This window comes from Mus caroli, unplaced genomic scaffold (genome assembly GCF_978045245.1).
Source record: "Mus caroli unplaced genomic scaffold, Mus_caroli_1 scaffold_11, whole genome shotgun sequence".
Lineage (NCBI taxonomy): Eukaryota > Metazoa > Chordata > Mammalia > Rodentia > Muridae > Mus > Mus caroli.
In genome coordinates this window covers 98267267-98282386 of record NW_028227266.1, presented here as the reverse complement: position 1 = coordinate 98282386, position 15120 = coordinate 98267267, and the positions used below count along the sequence as shown (strand labels likewise).

Sequence of the window (15120 nt, the reverse complement as noted above, 5' to 3'; positions counted from 1 at the left end):
TCTTTTATGCTTAACCCTGCGGTCCCTTTCACTTTGTCACTTTAATGTTTAAATGTACTAAAAGAACAGAAGACAAAATCCACATATCCCCACACCCTAGCTCCTTTGAGTCAAATTCTTGTAAATACTTTGTGGCCCACTCACAGTACCGCTGGTCCGTTTCATGGCTCCATTCTAGCTCCTAAATGAAACCACATTCTTTTCTTCCTCGGCTCTTTTATCTGTTCTGACTTCTCCACCAGAGACACTTCTTTGCCCCACTCCTCACCCTTCAGATCCCAGCTGAACTGGTACTTCATCTCTGGGGCCTTCTTGTGTGAGCTGTTATAACATTGTTCTCTTTAGAGCAGTTTAGTCAATTTAGTGATCTGTCTAGGTACATCTACTGTCTCCATCCCAGAAGTGAGCACTGAGTCAGCTCTGCGCAAGGTCTGTATCTACCATCCTTACGGTGCCTGGCCCAAATACCTACTCAGTGTTTGTTGAGTAAAAACCTATAACTTGAACTGGTAATGCCCTTGTCTTTCATTACCGTGTAGCGTCTTCTGCCTTTTGGAAGTTCCCTTAGTGGTAGAGCATCTCCAGTGCACATGACTTCTCTGCTCACTGAGTCATCAAGGTATCCATCAGGTTTCCCACTGCCATTCCAAGCCCTTCTCCCCCAAAGTATCTTCTGCATATTCTCACTCCTTTCCTGCCTCCAAACTTGCTCTACCCTTCTTCCTCTGGCTCTGCCCTCCTCACTCAGCTGCTCCTGTTCCAGTGAAGGTCTGCTCTCCTGCGTTGCTGGTTTGCAGCTTTGGCCTCACAGTAGAGCCTCCTAGGGAGCTTTCACGGCCTGCCTTATCCTTGTCCTCGAAGGAGTCTAATACAAATCTGGGGTATGACAAAGTTAAACAGATTTCTTAAAGTTATTCTTACATTTAAGATGGAGGAAAACCACGGACCTAGCAGACTCTCATCTGTGCCGTGGTTTGTTTTCCATCTCTGCAAGTTATTTTAAAAGGTGTATCGATCGGAACCCTGGACTCCCTCAGGACTCTGGACCTGGTACCCTCCTGCCTACTCAGCATCTTCTCCTGCTGTCCCACCGCCTGTTGGGCTTGTGTTTTGTATGTCAATGTCTCCTAAGCTGACATGTCTCCTCTGCCATCTACTCCAGTGCTCAAATCAGATGCAGGGTTGATTTTTTTTTTTCCTGTCCTGTCCACACATTCGTCTAGATTATCAGCAAGTCTTATGAACCCTCTCTCAAAAACCGGTTTTGAACCTGTTTACTACATCTTCCTATTGCCACTGCACTGACTGGAGTCCATGACGATGCAACTCCTGTCTCATGGCCTGTCTGACTGCAGTGGCCTCCAGAACTGCACTCCAGTTCCCTCAACCAAAATGATCCTCTAAACCTGTGGCTCAGACCTTGTGTCTTAGTCAGGGTTTCTATTCCTGCACAAACATCATGACCAAGAAGCAAGTTGGGGAGGAAAGGGTTTATTCGGCTTACACTTCCATGCTGCTGTTCATCACCAAAGGAAGTCAGGACTGGAACTCAGACAGGTCAGGGAGCAGGAGCTGATACAGAGGCCATGGAGGGATGTTCTTTACTGGCTTGCCTCCCCTGGCTTGCTCAGCCTACTCTCTTATAGAACCCAAGACTACCAGCCCAGGGATGGTCCCACCCACAAGGGGCCTTTCCCCCTTGATCACTAATTGAGAAAATGCCTTACAGTTGGATCTCATGGAGGCATTTCCTCAACTGAAGCTCCTTTCTCTGTGATAACTCCAGCTGTGTCAAGTTGACACAAAAATAGCCAGTACACCTTGTGTCTTGTAAATCCTTCAGGGGCTTCCTCTGAATGCAGAGTGAAAGCCACGGTCCCTAGTCTAGCCTACGAGGGCCCACAAGCTCCATCATTCTGTCATCCTTTTCAGAAGCAGTATCAGGGGAGTAGACTATTTACAGGCTGTGCACCCATCAGACCCCCTGAGGAGTTTTCTGTTTGGAGTTCACAGCCCCGTGATTTTCATACATCTAGCTCCTTGCTTTTTGAAAGCCTCTATTTAAATGTTGCCGTGTTCAGAGAGATCTTCGTGTGTGCTTCCCTGTTAGGTTCCTTCCCCTCCAGCCTCCCTCGGTAATGAACAAGGACAGATTCATTCTCAGGAGTGAATACTCATTTGCTCGTTTTACTCAGTCAGTCTGACACTGGGCGCAGACGACAGGTTTTATTCTCTTTTGGCTTATGTGCACAAACTAAATATGTCTTTAAAATCATTGATGGGAGAAGAAGAGTCACTCCCCAGAAACTTGTGGTGGAGGAAGCCACACCCAGTCCTTTGCCTTATCTCTGTATGTGTGTAGTCAGTCCTGCCTGCAGGGATAAGTCTGCCAGAAACCCTTGAGCATATCATGCAGTTGGTGTTCTTTGGAATATACGTTAATCGTTTAAGGGCTTCAGTTTTCAATTTATTACTTTATTTGATTTTATGTGTATCTGTGATTGGGTGTATGTATATGTATCACATGTGTGCTTGGTGCCCACACAGGTCAGAAGAGGGCATTGGACCCCCTGGAACTGGGGTTATAGGCAGCTGACTGCCATGTGGGTGCTGGAATCAAATCTGGGTCCTCTGGAAGACAGTGAATGTTCTTAACTGCTGAGCTATCTTGCCAGCCCTCATTTAAAGCCTTTATAATGGGCAAGCTGGAAGTAATCTAAAGGTTACTTACTGCTTATTGATTCATCTTTCATTTATGAGAAAGCATGCTATAGGGATAAGCTGTCCAACTTAACCAGGAGATGCATTTGCTCATGGACAGTAAGTGAGACTCGTGTGTTAGAGGATAAGGCTCCTTAGTCATACCTGTGACATTTGATAAGTCAGGTAGCAACTTGATCTAGTCCTTTGGGATATTCTTATAGAGAAAAAAGACTAATTTCACTATTCCAGAAAGTAAAAGCATTCTATCATTCCTATTTTCAGAAGTAGTATCAGGAGTGTAAACCTATTTATAGATTGTGCTTAAAGCTGGGAATTCATGAGCCTTCTAACCATAGCTTCATTTCCTAACCCAGAAGAATTGTTGGACTACTTGAGCAAGATAGTAGCTGAAGAGCTAATATGAAGTCCACGTCCAGTTCATCATCTGCCAGAGACTGAAAGAATGGCATGTTAGGTGCCCAGCTCATTGATGCTAGTGACTAAGAACGTAGGCTAGTCAACGCATACAGCTGTCAGGTGCCTGAGAGTGCACGGCTGACTGACAGTGTAGAGCTCTTAGGTACCTTTGGTTCAAGGAACATGTGTTAAAAGTGCAGACTTACCCCCATGGCCTCGAGAACCTTTTGTTTGACCATAGGATGATTTTTTAACTCTTGTTGTCTTTTGGCAAGGGCTGCACTCCTACTGGCCAGATTTCCTACCATTCCCTATTGCTGTTAGCCTGACCTTTACTCTCTTTAATGCTAACTTTACAGTTCCTCAGGTTTGTGGCTTCTGGTTCAGAACTATAGGCTCTTGGAATTACCTGTAGTATGTCACAAAGAACATGATGTGCAGTGACATACCCCAGTTTGATCTTCATTCCTTTTCTGTGTCAATAGGGTCATTCACATGTCAAACTGCAGCTTGCTGCCATGTTTTGTATATCAAACCTCATATGGAACGAAGAGGAAGGTAAGATATTGGTGAGGTTTATTGCAAAGAAAATTTTGGACTAACATTTTCACATAGGGAAAGCAGAAGTACCCTTAGAGTGTACCTTGCACACACGGACTAGCTGGTTCCCAGTATTACAGAGCTATCTTGCTGTGAGAATCAGTCTGTCTATACCAGGCCTCTAGGGTATAGAGGATGTTGTATGCATGAGCCACTAGGCCAATCAGCCACGAGGCCATTCAGTGGGGAAGAAAGTCCAGGGAGGTTCATGTACTTTGCATTTAGAACTTTACAGAACAAAGTAGAAGGAAGCAAAACCAGATTTAACCCACAGGATTAATACCAAGAGTTTCATGCGACTCAAGACATCAAAAACAGGCTCCAGGCTAGTCATCTAATTGGAAGATAATGCATAGCAGTATGAAATTAGAAATGCCACATTGCTGTCACAGAGGCAGCAAGTGCTGGGAGGACCAAGGAATGGGAAACACAGAATATGAAAAGTGGGCCCTGCCAGAGACTGGTTTGTCCTTAAAGAGTGACAAAACCTACTGACACAGGGTCTTATGCCATGCCAAAGAATGTGACCTTGACTCTGCAATCCATGCAAAAACTACCAGCAGAATCCTGGGTGGACTTGAAGGAAGGAGGGTTCAAGAGGCAGAGAGGCCAGAAAGACTGTGAACAAGTTCAGGCATGAAGGAGTCCAGCCATGTGGGGGATGGTAGGGACAGGAGGGTTGGCACCAATGATTCTGCTAAAGCTAGAGGTGAACAGTGTCCTGCATCGTGGTCCCAGTAATCTAGTAGTGTCAATGTTTTAGGTTCACAGGAACGCCAGGATAAATTACGAGACATGGGGATTGTAGATATTCTACACAAACTGAGTCAGTCGGCAGACTCAAACCTCTGTGACAAGTGAGTATCCACAGAAAAGGCCTGGCTTTGGGTGCCCTCCATTCTGTTGTGAAAGGGTTGAGCTGTTTTAGTAACCCATGCAGCCAGCCTTTTGAAATGCTTAGATTGTTGTGGTTCATTCATTAACTCTGTGAACCAGCTGCAATATTTGATTTTTTTTAACATTTACTTATTTTATGTATGTAATGGGTGGGTGTATGTGCAACATGCCACATGTGTAGAGGTCAGAAGACAGCTGGCTTGGTTCTTGTCCTCTGTCTTGTGGATGTAGAGATGGTGGTCAAATTCACATGATGCTTGTCATCAAGCACCTTTATCTACTGTCATCTCGATAGCTGAAGGAGACTCAGAATGAGAGAATCATGCTAAGAACTGAGAACAAAGACCCCCAACATTTATGGTAGATGAGAAACCTTCCAGCAAGAGAGCAGAAGGGACAGCTAGTGGCATAGGCAGCCATGCAGCCATGTAGCCATGTAGCTGCCCTGAGAGCAAGCACAGAAATGCCCAGAGGCAGCTAGTCTCCCTTCAGAACTCCCCATTCTAAGAAGCCATGTCTCCTAGGCAACCATGCCAGCATCATCTCTGCTCCTGTGGTAGCTGTAGAACTCTCTCTCTCTCTCTCTCTCTCTCTCTCTCTCTCTCTCTCTCTCTCTCTCTCTCCCCTCCCTCCCTCCCTCCCTCCCTCCCTCCCTCCCTCCCTCCCTCCCAGTTGTCAGGTTGTCAAGTGATTTGCTCTTCTAGACTTCCAAAGCATAAAGACCAGGCAGGGCATCTGCCTCCTGAAGCTTATTGTCCCATAGGTTATAGAAGAGGAGGCTGAGGCATTTGTAGCCCCAGGTGCCCATCAGATGAGCCTAGGACCAAAGGCAAATAGCAGCGAGACATGTGCTGCAGGCTGGGACCTTTGAAACCCAGGCTGCTAATTTGGACTTTTGCTCAGACTTGTTGGAAATAGAAAACAGTTCTACTTAAAATTGTCCGTAAGGAGTCCAGAGTACAAAGAAAGGCCTCATCAACATGAACAGAATAGGTTTAGGGTCTAGCCTGTATTACTTTAAGCCAGTCTGGTACTATTTCTCCAAATTTACATGGCACATAAGTTTTTGGTACTTAGCACACAAACCCCTATTAAAAGAAAAGGCAGCCATCTGGGAACGGGTGGGGGATGTTCACCTGTGGTCTCAGCACCCAGGAAGCTGAGAGGAGGACCAGGAGTTTGAGGCCAACAGGGGCTCCAGTGCAAACTGGCTTACGTGGCAAGACCCTGCCTCAGGGAAGAAAGAAATAAGAATCAAGCTACTCAGCCTGTTGCTCCTCTAAAACCATCAGACTGAAAGACTCCTTAGACTGCAGGTAGTATAAACACAATAAGCATGCACTTGGAGCCCTCTGGTAACCAAGCAGCCTACTAGATCTAGAAAAATCTAACAATTGAAGCATCAGGTTCCTTGTTATTTACGTGGGAGGATAGAGTTTCACCCTGTAGCCCAGGCTGGCCTGGAACTCATGATCTCTCTCCTACCTCTACCTTTCTAGTGCTATCATAAGAGCTCAATTGATAATTTTAAAGACTAACACAGAATTTTGACTAAAATGTTCCCTGTGTGCATAATGACAAGGCACAATAGTCTGTCAACTAAGCAAGGCAATTCCTGGCCTCTCCTTTAAAGACTATAGATTAACATGTAATCCCAGCACTGGGGAGTAGGAGGGTCGTTGCAAGTTCAAGGCCAAACAGACTATGAAATGTGTTTGAGGACATCATAGATTCGAGAGAGTGAGCCTCTGTGTCAAACACACAGAAAAACAAACAAAAAACTCTAAGACTATACCTTTGGCAGCTGTAATTGAGTGTGACTTATCATTGGCCTTGTCCCCTTAGAACCACTTTCATTACTAATAGCAGGTTTAGCCTTTCCTTTCTGTAAGCTAGGCAGAGACCATTTCTAAAACTGGACTTCCTAACTTCATGGTTGTATCTTTATAGTTTGCCAAACTGTAGTCTTCCTTCATAGTTCTGAGGCATTTGAACCGGGAGGCTGCTTGGCCCCTTTTCATTTCCCTCAATACTTTTGCTTGTGTCAGCCTCCCAGTGTCTTCCCTTAGCCCTGTGCATTACTACATAACATCCTCATGGCAGTTAAGAATACGGCAGGATTCCATACCCATCTCAGCTGCAGACTGTTAGCATATGCCAGGGAGTGTGGAATGTAGCCAAGCAACAGTAGACTCGAGAGTTAGAAGAGCTGTCCAAGAGAAACCCAAGGAGAAAAATGCCTGGTCACCATAGGTCTCTGCCCCATAAGGTAGGTGCTCAGCTGGGCTTAGGCCAGCTCCCTCCCATCTCCCACTAGCTGCAAGGGTTTCTCCCGCAGTTGCAGTTGTGAGGTGGTGGCTAACAGGAACTTTGTGATTTCAGGGCAAAGACGGCGCTGCAGCAGTACCTGGCATGACAGGAGAGCCCTGTGCACCTGCGAGCACCCCACACCTTTGTATAAGGAAGTACAGGAGCTAGCCTCATTTGACTCCTTCTATTTGCACACGTCACCTTGGACTGCAGGGAGCTATTTTGCGAAGCAGTTTAGTAAGCTTAGATCTCGGATTCATCTTGAGAACATTTTTTTGAGGTAGTGATTTCCTCAGAGGACTGTTGTGTTGTGTTTTGTTTTGTTTTCTGAGCTACCTGGACTCTTTATTAGAACAATCAGTCATTTCCTTTGGACCTACAATTTTTTGCCTATGCTGCAGCCACTTTGTGAGCAAGAATGATTTGTGTGTGTGTGTGTGTGTGTGTGTGTGTGTGTGTTTTCGTGTGTGTGTTTGCGTGTGCGCACGTGTGCACACGCACGGGAGTCAGGATGAATGACCGTGTGGGTGAGGGATACCTCAGATTTTTCTTTTCTTATTTTGTGTGAAAATCTCTTTTCTACAGATTTTCCAGGGTTTAAGCATTGCTTGCTGTATAAAAAAAAATTTACTGAATTATATACAGTTTGAATGAAATGTTATTTTAAAAGCAAAACAATTGTTTAGTGTTCCATAAAAGTTATGTTGAATTTTGGTCAGATGAATATTTGTAAGTAAAAAAAAATATATGCATTTCTGAACCTCAACTTACATAGATTTTCTTTATAAAAACAAACAAAAAAAGACAAAAAAGACAAAGAAAAAGTTGGCTACAGTCTGCCTGAATAACAGGCACTGTACATGGTGCTGTGCAGATGGTAAGCTAGCATCTTACTGCCATCAATATTAGCAGGTACAAAGCCTTTGGGTTTTGTTTTATTTTTTGTTTTTTCCTAGCCTAATTCAGTAAGTTCTCAGGCTTCCAAATCAGAAGGATGGTGGAATAGAGCAAAGTGAGGGACAGTCACTGTAGGCTTTGAAATGTCAAAGGGAGGCTGATAGTGGAAGCCTAGCGAGGACCAGGTGGGCTGGCTTTGACAGGACTGGGAGCTGAAAGCTTCCCAGCATCCCTAATGTCCTGTCATTAGTGTGGCAGTATCTGGCAGGGTCTCAGAGCAAACCTGGAGAGCAGGTTGCCTGGAAACAAGCCAGATCACCGGGTGCTTCCCGTGGCAGCGTTTGCTGCTGGGAGACTAGCTTGTTCTGCAAACATGTCCTAGAAAGAGGCAGCTGCTTAAGTGCCCCAGCAAAGGCCATGCAGTAGCTGGGGACAGCTGGGTGCTGTGCTCATCCGGAATGAAGTAGGAAGTCTTTTCCTGGATGGAGCTAAAATACTTCATGTTGAGAAAAGGGAGGAGAATCTCCCCATGCTGACTGAAAATGCATGGGGTGGGGGGTAGAGTCTGCTTCAACTTCCGGTCCCTTCAAATCGAACTCAACAGAGATAGGAACAAACAGCCTGCCTTCCTGTGATCACCAGGTCAGCGGCACAGCAGGCTGTGTGTGCGGTGTCTGCTGCTGCTGGGGCCCACACCCTGCCTCCCACCAGCCACACCTGACAGGGCTGCTCACCTGAGAGCTGGTCTGTCACCAGCCTTCGCCTTCCTTGGAAGATTTAAGTATGGTTGATTGCAAATGAATGTTTTTAAAATGTTGTATTTAATGCAATGCTTCCTGTTCTCCATATGGCCACCCAAGATACAAACACAGAGATTTCCAAGTTGTTTTTTCCAGAACATCACTGACTTTAAAAGCTGTCACAACAGAACTTGGGTTTTGTACAGATGTCAGAGTGCTAATGTGAGAAAACCTGGGAATGAAGCCTTCCCCGGGCCACTTATTGCCGCCGCTGGTGTTGGGACTGCACCCTCCGATAGCGTTTTGTAACAAGACGCTACAGCATTGGTTTTAGAAAGTACCAGTAACTGTAAAGAAACCAATAACATGTTGCTGAGACAATCGTGAACCCAAAATAGCATGAGAGGGCTGAAGACCCTTTGAACTCTGTGGATAAATCTTGCCTGTGGGTATAGGCAATGGTCACATAAAAAGTGCTTTACTCTAATTAACTTTTCTGATTTGAATGAAGGGAAATGTATTTATTAAAACAAAGCTGTGTGCTGCTTTATGCAGGTGCAGTGTTTGGTCAGCAAGGAAGTGGGGAGAGTGGGGGCGTGGTCTTATGTCTACACCCAAGTTCTTAACGAATCTTCTGGCCCTAATACTGCATTCTGTTCTCCTTTTGTGCCCTGATTGTAACCCAAAATTTATAAACTAGAAGAGAATGTCAAATTTAATAAGTTGCATTTTTTTTTCTTAAGCACTTTATTCAGAACAATACATGTTCTTCTGGTAGTGTTTGGATAATATGATTTTAACACGTGCTAATAAAAGCCAGGAAAAGTCATGGCAACTTCTTTAAAGGAGTCTGTTTTCCAAGTGACTGGAACGTTAGGAAATGGCAGAAGAGAATGTGGACCAGCTCTGAGAGGCTGTGCTTTGTGGTAAATGAAGAGCTCTGAGGTGGTTTTGCATTGCAGAATGAAGGCCAATACCTCAAATCAGTGATGGCTCTCAGAGGCACCTGCATTGATCTGAGGGCTCCTCTCTCTGACCCCTGGAAGGGCCTGCAGGCTCTGTAGGTGCCCGTTCCCAGCCACCAAGACCTACCCCACCCCTGATCTGCTATGCTGTTCCTTCCCCTTCACCCACCCCTCTCATCACCATTGCTACCACCTGCTAAGTCAGACTGAGTTTGACCAGTGACCAACTGCTATCCTTCTGCAGGGACACACAGGTGTTCCATACTTCCTTACTGTGCTGTCTTCTGGATCTAACCCTTAACCACAGCCCCCAGTTCAAGGTCTCACTGGAAACAGAAAGCCAGGGGCACCTGCCCCAGAGCATGAGGACAGAGGAGGAGGACAATGAGGTGGGTGTTAAGGGAAGAGAATTTGAGGGGCATGAAACTCTGGGGTACTCAAAGTGATTGTAGGGGGATGACCAGGTTGCCCCCTTTTTCCTAAGTTCCTAGAGAGAATGTGCAAGGCCCACGGAAGGGGACACTGTCGCTCCAGGTCTCTGGAGAAACCCAGCTGAAGCAGTCCCAACACCTGCTAACTGGGGTAGGTCTGCTGCCTCGCCCTGCCCCTGGCAATCCCTGATCTCTGAACAGAGGCTCATTCATTTCTCCCAAGTCAAGTTTTTCCTCAGGTCCCCACCTCAAGGAGAGCTGAGGGGACTGTACGGGCCATGGTGTAGATGGCAGAGCCACCAACTGTCTGCAGCTCCGGGATCAGGCTTTGGTGTTCCACGGTAGTGGGGTTCTCCTGGCAGGCAGGCCACAGCCAGCCCTTAGAGTGGAGCCACCCCATTGCCACCTCCCTTCAGGCACTTGAACAGAGGAAATGAGAGTTCTAAAAGTCCATTCCAGAAGCTGCCTTCAGCTGATCTCTGTTAGGGGTGCCAAGCCAAGGAAGGGTCCCTACCAAGAGTGCTGTCCCCAGAGAGTGGCCCGACCTTCACAGCCACTCACTGGAACCCCTTCCCAAACTCCATTCTTAAGCCGTGGATCTTATGGATTCTTCTAAACAACTCAAGACTGAGCCCACAACATCCTCAGGGCCAAAGCAGTAAAGGAGTGTGTCACCATGACTACCCTGTGCAGTCGCCTCTGAGAGGGGCTCAGGCCACTAATGCAAACCTCTCACCCTTAGGCCCACCCCCACCCACTCTTCCTTCTCTCCCCTGCTTTTAAAGGCCTTGACTGTTCCAGCTTTCCTCTTGCCAGATGTAAGCCCCCCGGCACCCTGACTTTGGTGAGATTCGGTGGCTGCCAGGTGGGTGCACGCCCTCCGACAGGTAGTTGCACTTGGAGCTGCACTGATGCCTGTTGTGTGGCTGCCATAACATGGTAGGCCTCTCAAGCCCATGCGCAGAAAGGGGATGGCCCCACAGTGCCTGGAGTTCAGAAGAGCAGAGCACACAATGTCCTGAGGGAGCCTGGGACAGAGCCTGAGGAAGATCATGGGGGTACATAGCAGAGGTGGCCTAGATCATGGAACTTTACACCATGTTCCGTGCCTCTTTCACGAAAGCCTGGCCCATCCTTTTCAGAACCAACATGGTGCTCGGTTGAGTTCTTAGATTTCGTAGACAGAACAATAATGCCCTCGGTGACGAGCTGGCAGAACCTGCAACCACAGGAGTGAACTCGTCTAGAGAAGACCAGCAAGAGAGTGCTGGCATTTTCCTCATGGTGTGGAAGAGCACAGCCTTGCCTTTGTGAAGTGTACCTGGACTTGGCCAGCTCAGATAGTGCAGGAACAAGGTGGTCATGGATTGCCATGCATGTGTGGTAACATCATGGGGTCCTAAATTCCTTTGTACTGAAACCTTACATCGCTCAGAAGAAGGGCAGCAGAGCCAGCAACTCAGTGAAAACTGAAGGCTGCCTGGCCCCCATGGGAGTACAAGATCAGGTCTTAAAACTGGGCTTCAGCCTACTCGGAAGCCAAAGAAATGGTCAAGTATTCATGAGACACGTGTGTGCCCCATGTCTGGTGAACTCCACCCTTAGGGGCTGCCCTTGCTACCTGAAGGTATTGGGCAGCACCAAAGCCAGTTCATGCCTGTTTGGCAGTGTCATAACTATCAAGCTAATTTCCGATCCTCAAGTCACTGAGTTGAGGCTGCTGAGATGGCCTGCTGCCGCACCTGATAACCTTTAGATCCCCAGACTCCGTGTGGGGGAACTCCTTAAGTTGGGCATGTGCATGTACACATGCGCATGCATGCGCACACACGCGCACACCACAATAAATGTTTTTTAAGGTACCACACTAGGATCAAAGCTTTATTGTTGAAGAGACCCAGTGTCTTCTGAGGTTACCATGCCTCAGCAGAATGCTGTGACTAGAGAGTTGGGTGTGTTCTATAGACTGTTTAATAAGGCAGAGAAGTATGGACAGTTATTTTCATTGTCCACACAATAGGGCTAAACCAAGCACATATTGGCGCTCTAGAATCATCTCTGCAGGTCCTTCTGTGCAGACAGGAGTGTACTGAGGGCTCCTCTGGTGGCCTTGTGACCTTGATTCTGGCAGAAGACAACACGACATTCCAGTCCTCAGATACGCTCAGATACGCAAGGGTCCTCCACGGGGCCCACCATAGTTTGAGCCTCAGCACCTGGCAGGGTAACATTGTTCTATAACACTCCCTAAACAGCCAGGCTACCACCTCACCACCCCCACCCCCCAAAAAACCCCACCCACCCAACCAACCAGAGGACAAAGCTGGAACTTGTTGGCAGGTGAGATGGCCAGGGGATTCCTAATGGGCGTGTTAGGAGGGATGATGGCAGGGTTGTAAGAATGAACAATTAGACCTTTTTTCATCTTCACAACTGCGAGGAAGATGGTGGTTTGGAATTATTAGTTTGGGGTTTTAATGGTCATGTCATTGTCTCCATTTTACACATGAAGAAATGGTCTCAGCAAAGGTAAGTTACATTCCAGAGGCTGTTTAGCTGATGAACATTGGGACCAAGATCTGTCTCCAGAGCCCGGGGTGGGGATAGGGGTGGGCGTGGGGGCTCAGGGGTGCTGAGTAAGTGATGGTGCGTCCTCCTGCTAGTGAGGCTGCTTCACAGAAGCCACCTGGAATCTGGACTCAGTCCCTTCTAGAACCATCCCCATCGCTCTATCAGCTGAGACCAGAGGGGCAGATCCCCAGTACTCCCCAGGAGCCCTAGTTGGCTGTTTGCAGCCAGTTCACTTTCACCTATCCTAGGCTGGCCCAGATTTATATCTTTGTGCCTCCAGCCATGGCCTGGAATGGACAAAGATGTATCATGGGCTCTGAAAAAAGCTGGCCTGGCAGGGGTGTCCACCAAAGTGAGAGGACCAAAGGACACATGTGCTTGGCTGTGTGAACTTGGGTCTCTGGTCCCTCACAGAGCCATACTCCCCAGGGCTTACTGACTCCCTGAACTGGTGCGCTCAGCGAGGTCCTCAACCCCCACACTGCCCATTCTAACATGCTGAGGTTTAGATCTTGGTACCCTAAGCACAGCCAACATTTAGGCAAATATGTAGGTTAAAATCCAAACAGGCAATAAGTGCTTTAGAGCTGTGTTGCAGCCTCCTCTTTTTTTTGTTTTGTTTTGTTTGTTTGTTTTTGTTTTTTTGAGATGGTTTTTCTGTGTAGCCTGGCCATCCTAGAACTCACTCCATAGACCAAGCTGGCCTTGAACTCAGAGATCCATGTACCTCTGCATCCCAAGTGCTGGTATTAAAGGCTCTACCTAGGCCACTGCCACTGCCACCACCCGACTTCCCTCCTCTTAAGAAACTAACCTCCACATCCTTGGGCTTTTCCTAGACTGTTCATTTCCTGCTCACTGCAGCCAGACAGACCCAGTTCTTGCACTGGTTATAGAATCAATGTTCTGTGCACCTTGGACTCTGGTTTCTCACCCATATTAGGAGAAAGTGATAGCCTGGCCCATCTTGCCCAAGCACTGTGAATGTTTCCCATGGAGGGAGGGAGGGAGGGGGAGAGAGGGAGAGAGAGAGAGAGAGAGAGAGAGAGCGCATTCCTAGCCCACTTTAACATGGGCTGAGGGACAGGAGGTCACAGCAGGTTCCAGAAGGGCCCTTCTATGAAGTCTGGTGTCTCAGCAAGCCAGGGAAGCGGGGAGGACACAGGAACAAGAGAGGACCACCTGGCTTGAAATAAGCCTCAGAAAGTTACTAAAATTTCACTTTAGCCATTAAAGAAATGCAGATTAAAACCACTTTAAGATTTCATCTCAGGCCAACAGAATGGCTTTCGAGAACACTAATGACAACTAGTAACAAAATGGCAGCTGGCGTGGGGGAGGGGAACCTTTGTCCACTGCAATGTGAACCACTGCAGCCACTCTGGAAGTCAGGCTGGAGGAGTCTCAAAAACAAGTACCACTCCTGGGCATGGACCCAAAGGACTCTAGTTTCTGTGACAGGGATAACAGCACTTGTTCATTACCGCCCTATTCACAGTGGCTAAGAAATGGAAGAAACTAATGAGTGATCAGGGTTTGTACATACACGGTGGACTACTGCTCAGCTCTAAAGAAAACTGAAATGTGCAGGGAAATGGATGGGATTGGAGAAAGTTATTTTAAGTAAGGTAATCCAGGCCCAAATGGACAAATGCCTTATGATCTCATACGAGGACCATAGTGTTAACTGTTTGGTACGGTTTGAGGCATGTGGACTGTGCAAGTGAAGTAAGGTGATGTGAGGTAAGGACTGCCTTAAGGCAAGGCATATAGTAGAACATAATTAAAAAGAAGGGGGCAGTATGGGTAGAAAGGTTTAGGCAGGGAAGGAGGCCTTGAGATTGGAGAGATGAGGATAGGGGATGGGCAGAGGATTAACTTTATCAAGTACTAAGAAGCCATTTGAAGAACAAGGTACACAGCAGCAGCTTGAAGGTTGATAGAATGACCAAGTGCCGTCTGCATGGATTCTAGCCCCTCTCCAAGGATAGGACCAGTGCCTGGTGGCCTAGCCAACCACCCAAGTCTGGGGAGGAGTATTCTCATGGTTACCTAAACTGAATTATTAGTAACTTTAGCCTTCTGAGTACCAGAGCCGAGATCAATAGACAGAGGTGTCACTACTCAGCCTGAATCAGAAACCTCCTGACAGCAGTGAATACAAAGATTCATGGCTGCCGAGGATGGAGAACATGAGTGACAGGAGTGGGCCCAGCCCTAAGTAAGTCATATACCACCCCCTCTAAGGCTCTGGGAATGTTTTGCAAGAGAGGGCCAGAAGGTACTATGCCCCAGACTCATAAAACTGCTGTAACATTAGCTCACATCATGTTACCTGCACTGGGCCCACACTAGGTCAGCGTCATGAGCTTCATTCAGCCTCTTACCTCTAAACCCTTGACCGTTGGTAGATCCCTTGAGAGAGGGAATCACTGTCTTTGGTGTGGTGTGCTCTCTGAGTCCTCCAGTCATTCACTAACAGATAGCTTCAAACCCATGATCACATGGATGGCCCTGGTTAATCTTGGTGGATCGCACAACAAAATGAACAGATAGGAACACTGGAGGGATATTTGTGGGGAAGGGAGG

General features: G+C 47.2%; 2 protein-coding genes across 5 annotated transcripts in view; one reads left to right on the top strand and one right to left on the bottom strand.

The window, feature by feature from the left end:
• Armc8 (armadillo repeat containing 8) overlaps positions 1-9393 on the top strand; it is an 89664-nt gene extending 80271 nt beyond the window's left edge. For all 4 annotated transcript variants that reach the window (XM_029481164.2, XM_021171191.3, XM_021171189.3 and 1 more), the window contains 3 exons: positions 3606-3678; positions 4484-4577; positions 7000-9393. In XM_029481164.2, the coding sequence (XP_029337024.1) occupies positions 3606-3678; positions 4484-4577; positions 7000-7033 (201 nt within the window). In that variant the 3' untranslated portion in view covers positions 7034-9393. The remainder of the gene's footprint in view (positions 1-3605; positions 3679-4483; positions 4578-6999) is intronic.
• A 2445-nt stretch (positions 9394-11838) lies between these two features.
• Nme9 (NME/NM23 family member 9) overlaps positions 11839-15120 on the bottom strand; it is a 50940-nt gene continuing 47658 nt past the window's right edge. The window contains exon 12 of the mRNA XM_021171193.3: positions 11839-12176. Within this exon, the coding sequence (XP_021026852.3) occupies positions 12115-12176 (62 nt within the window). The 3' untranslated portion in view covers positions 11839-12114. The remainder of the gene's footprint in view (positions 12177-15120) is intronic.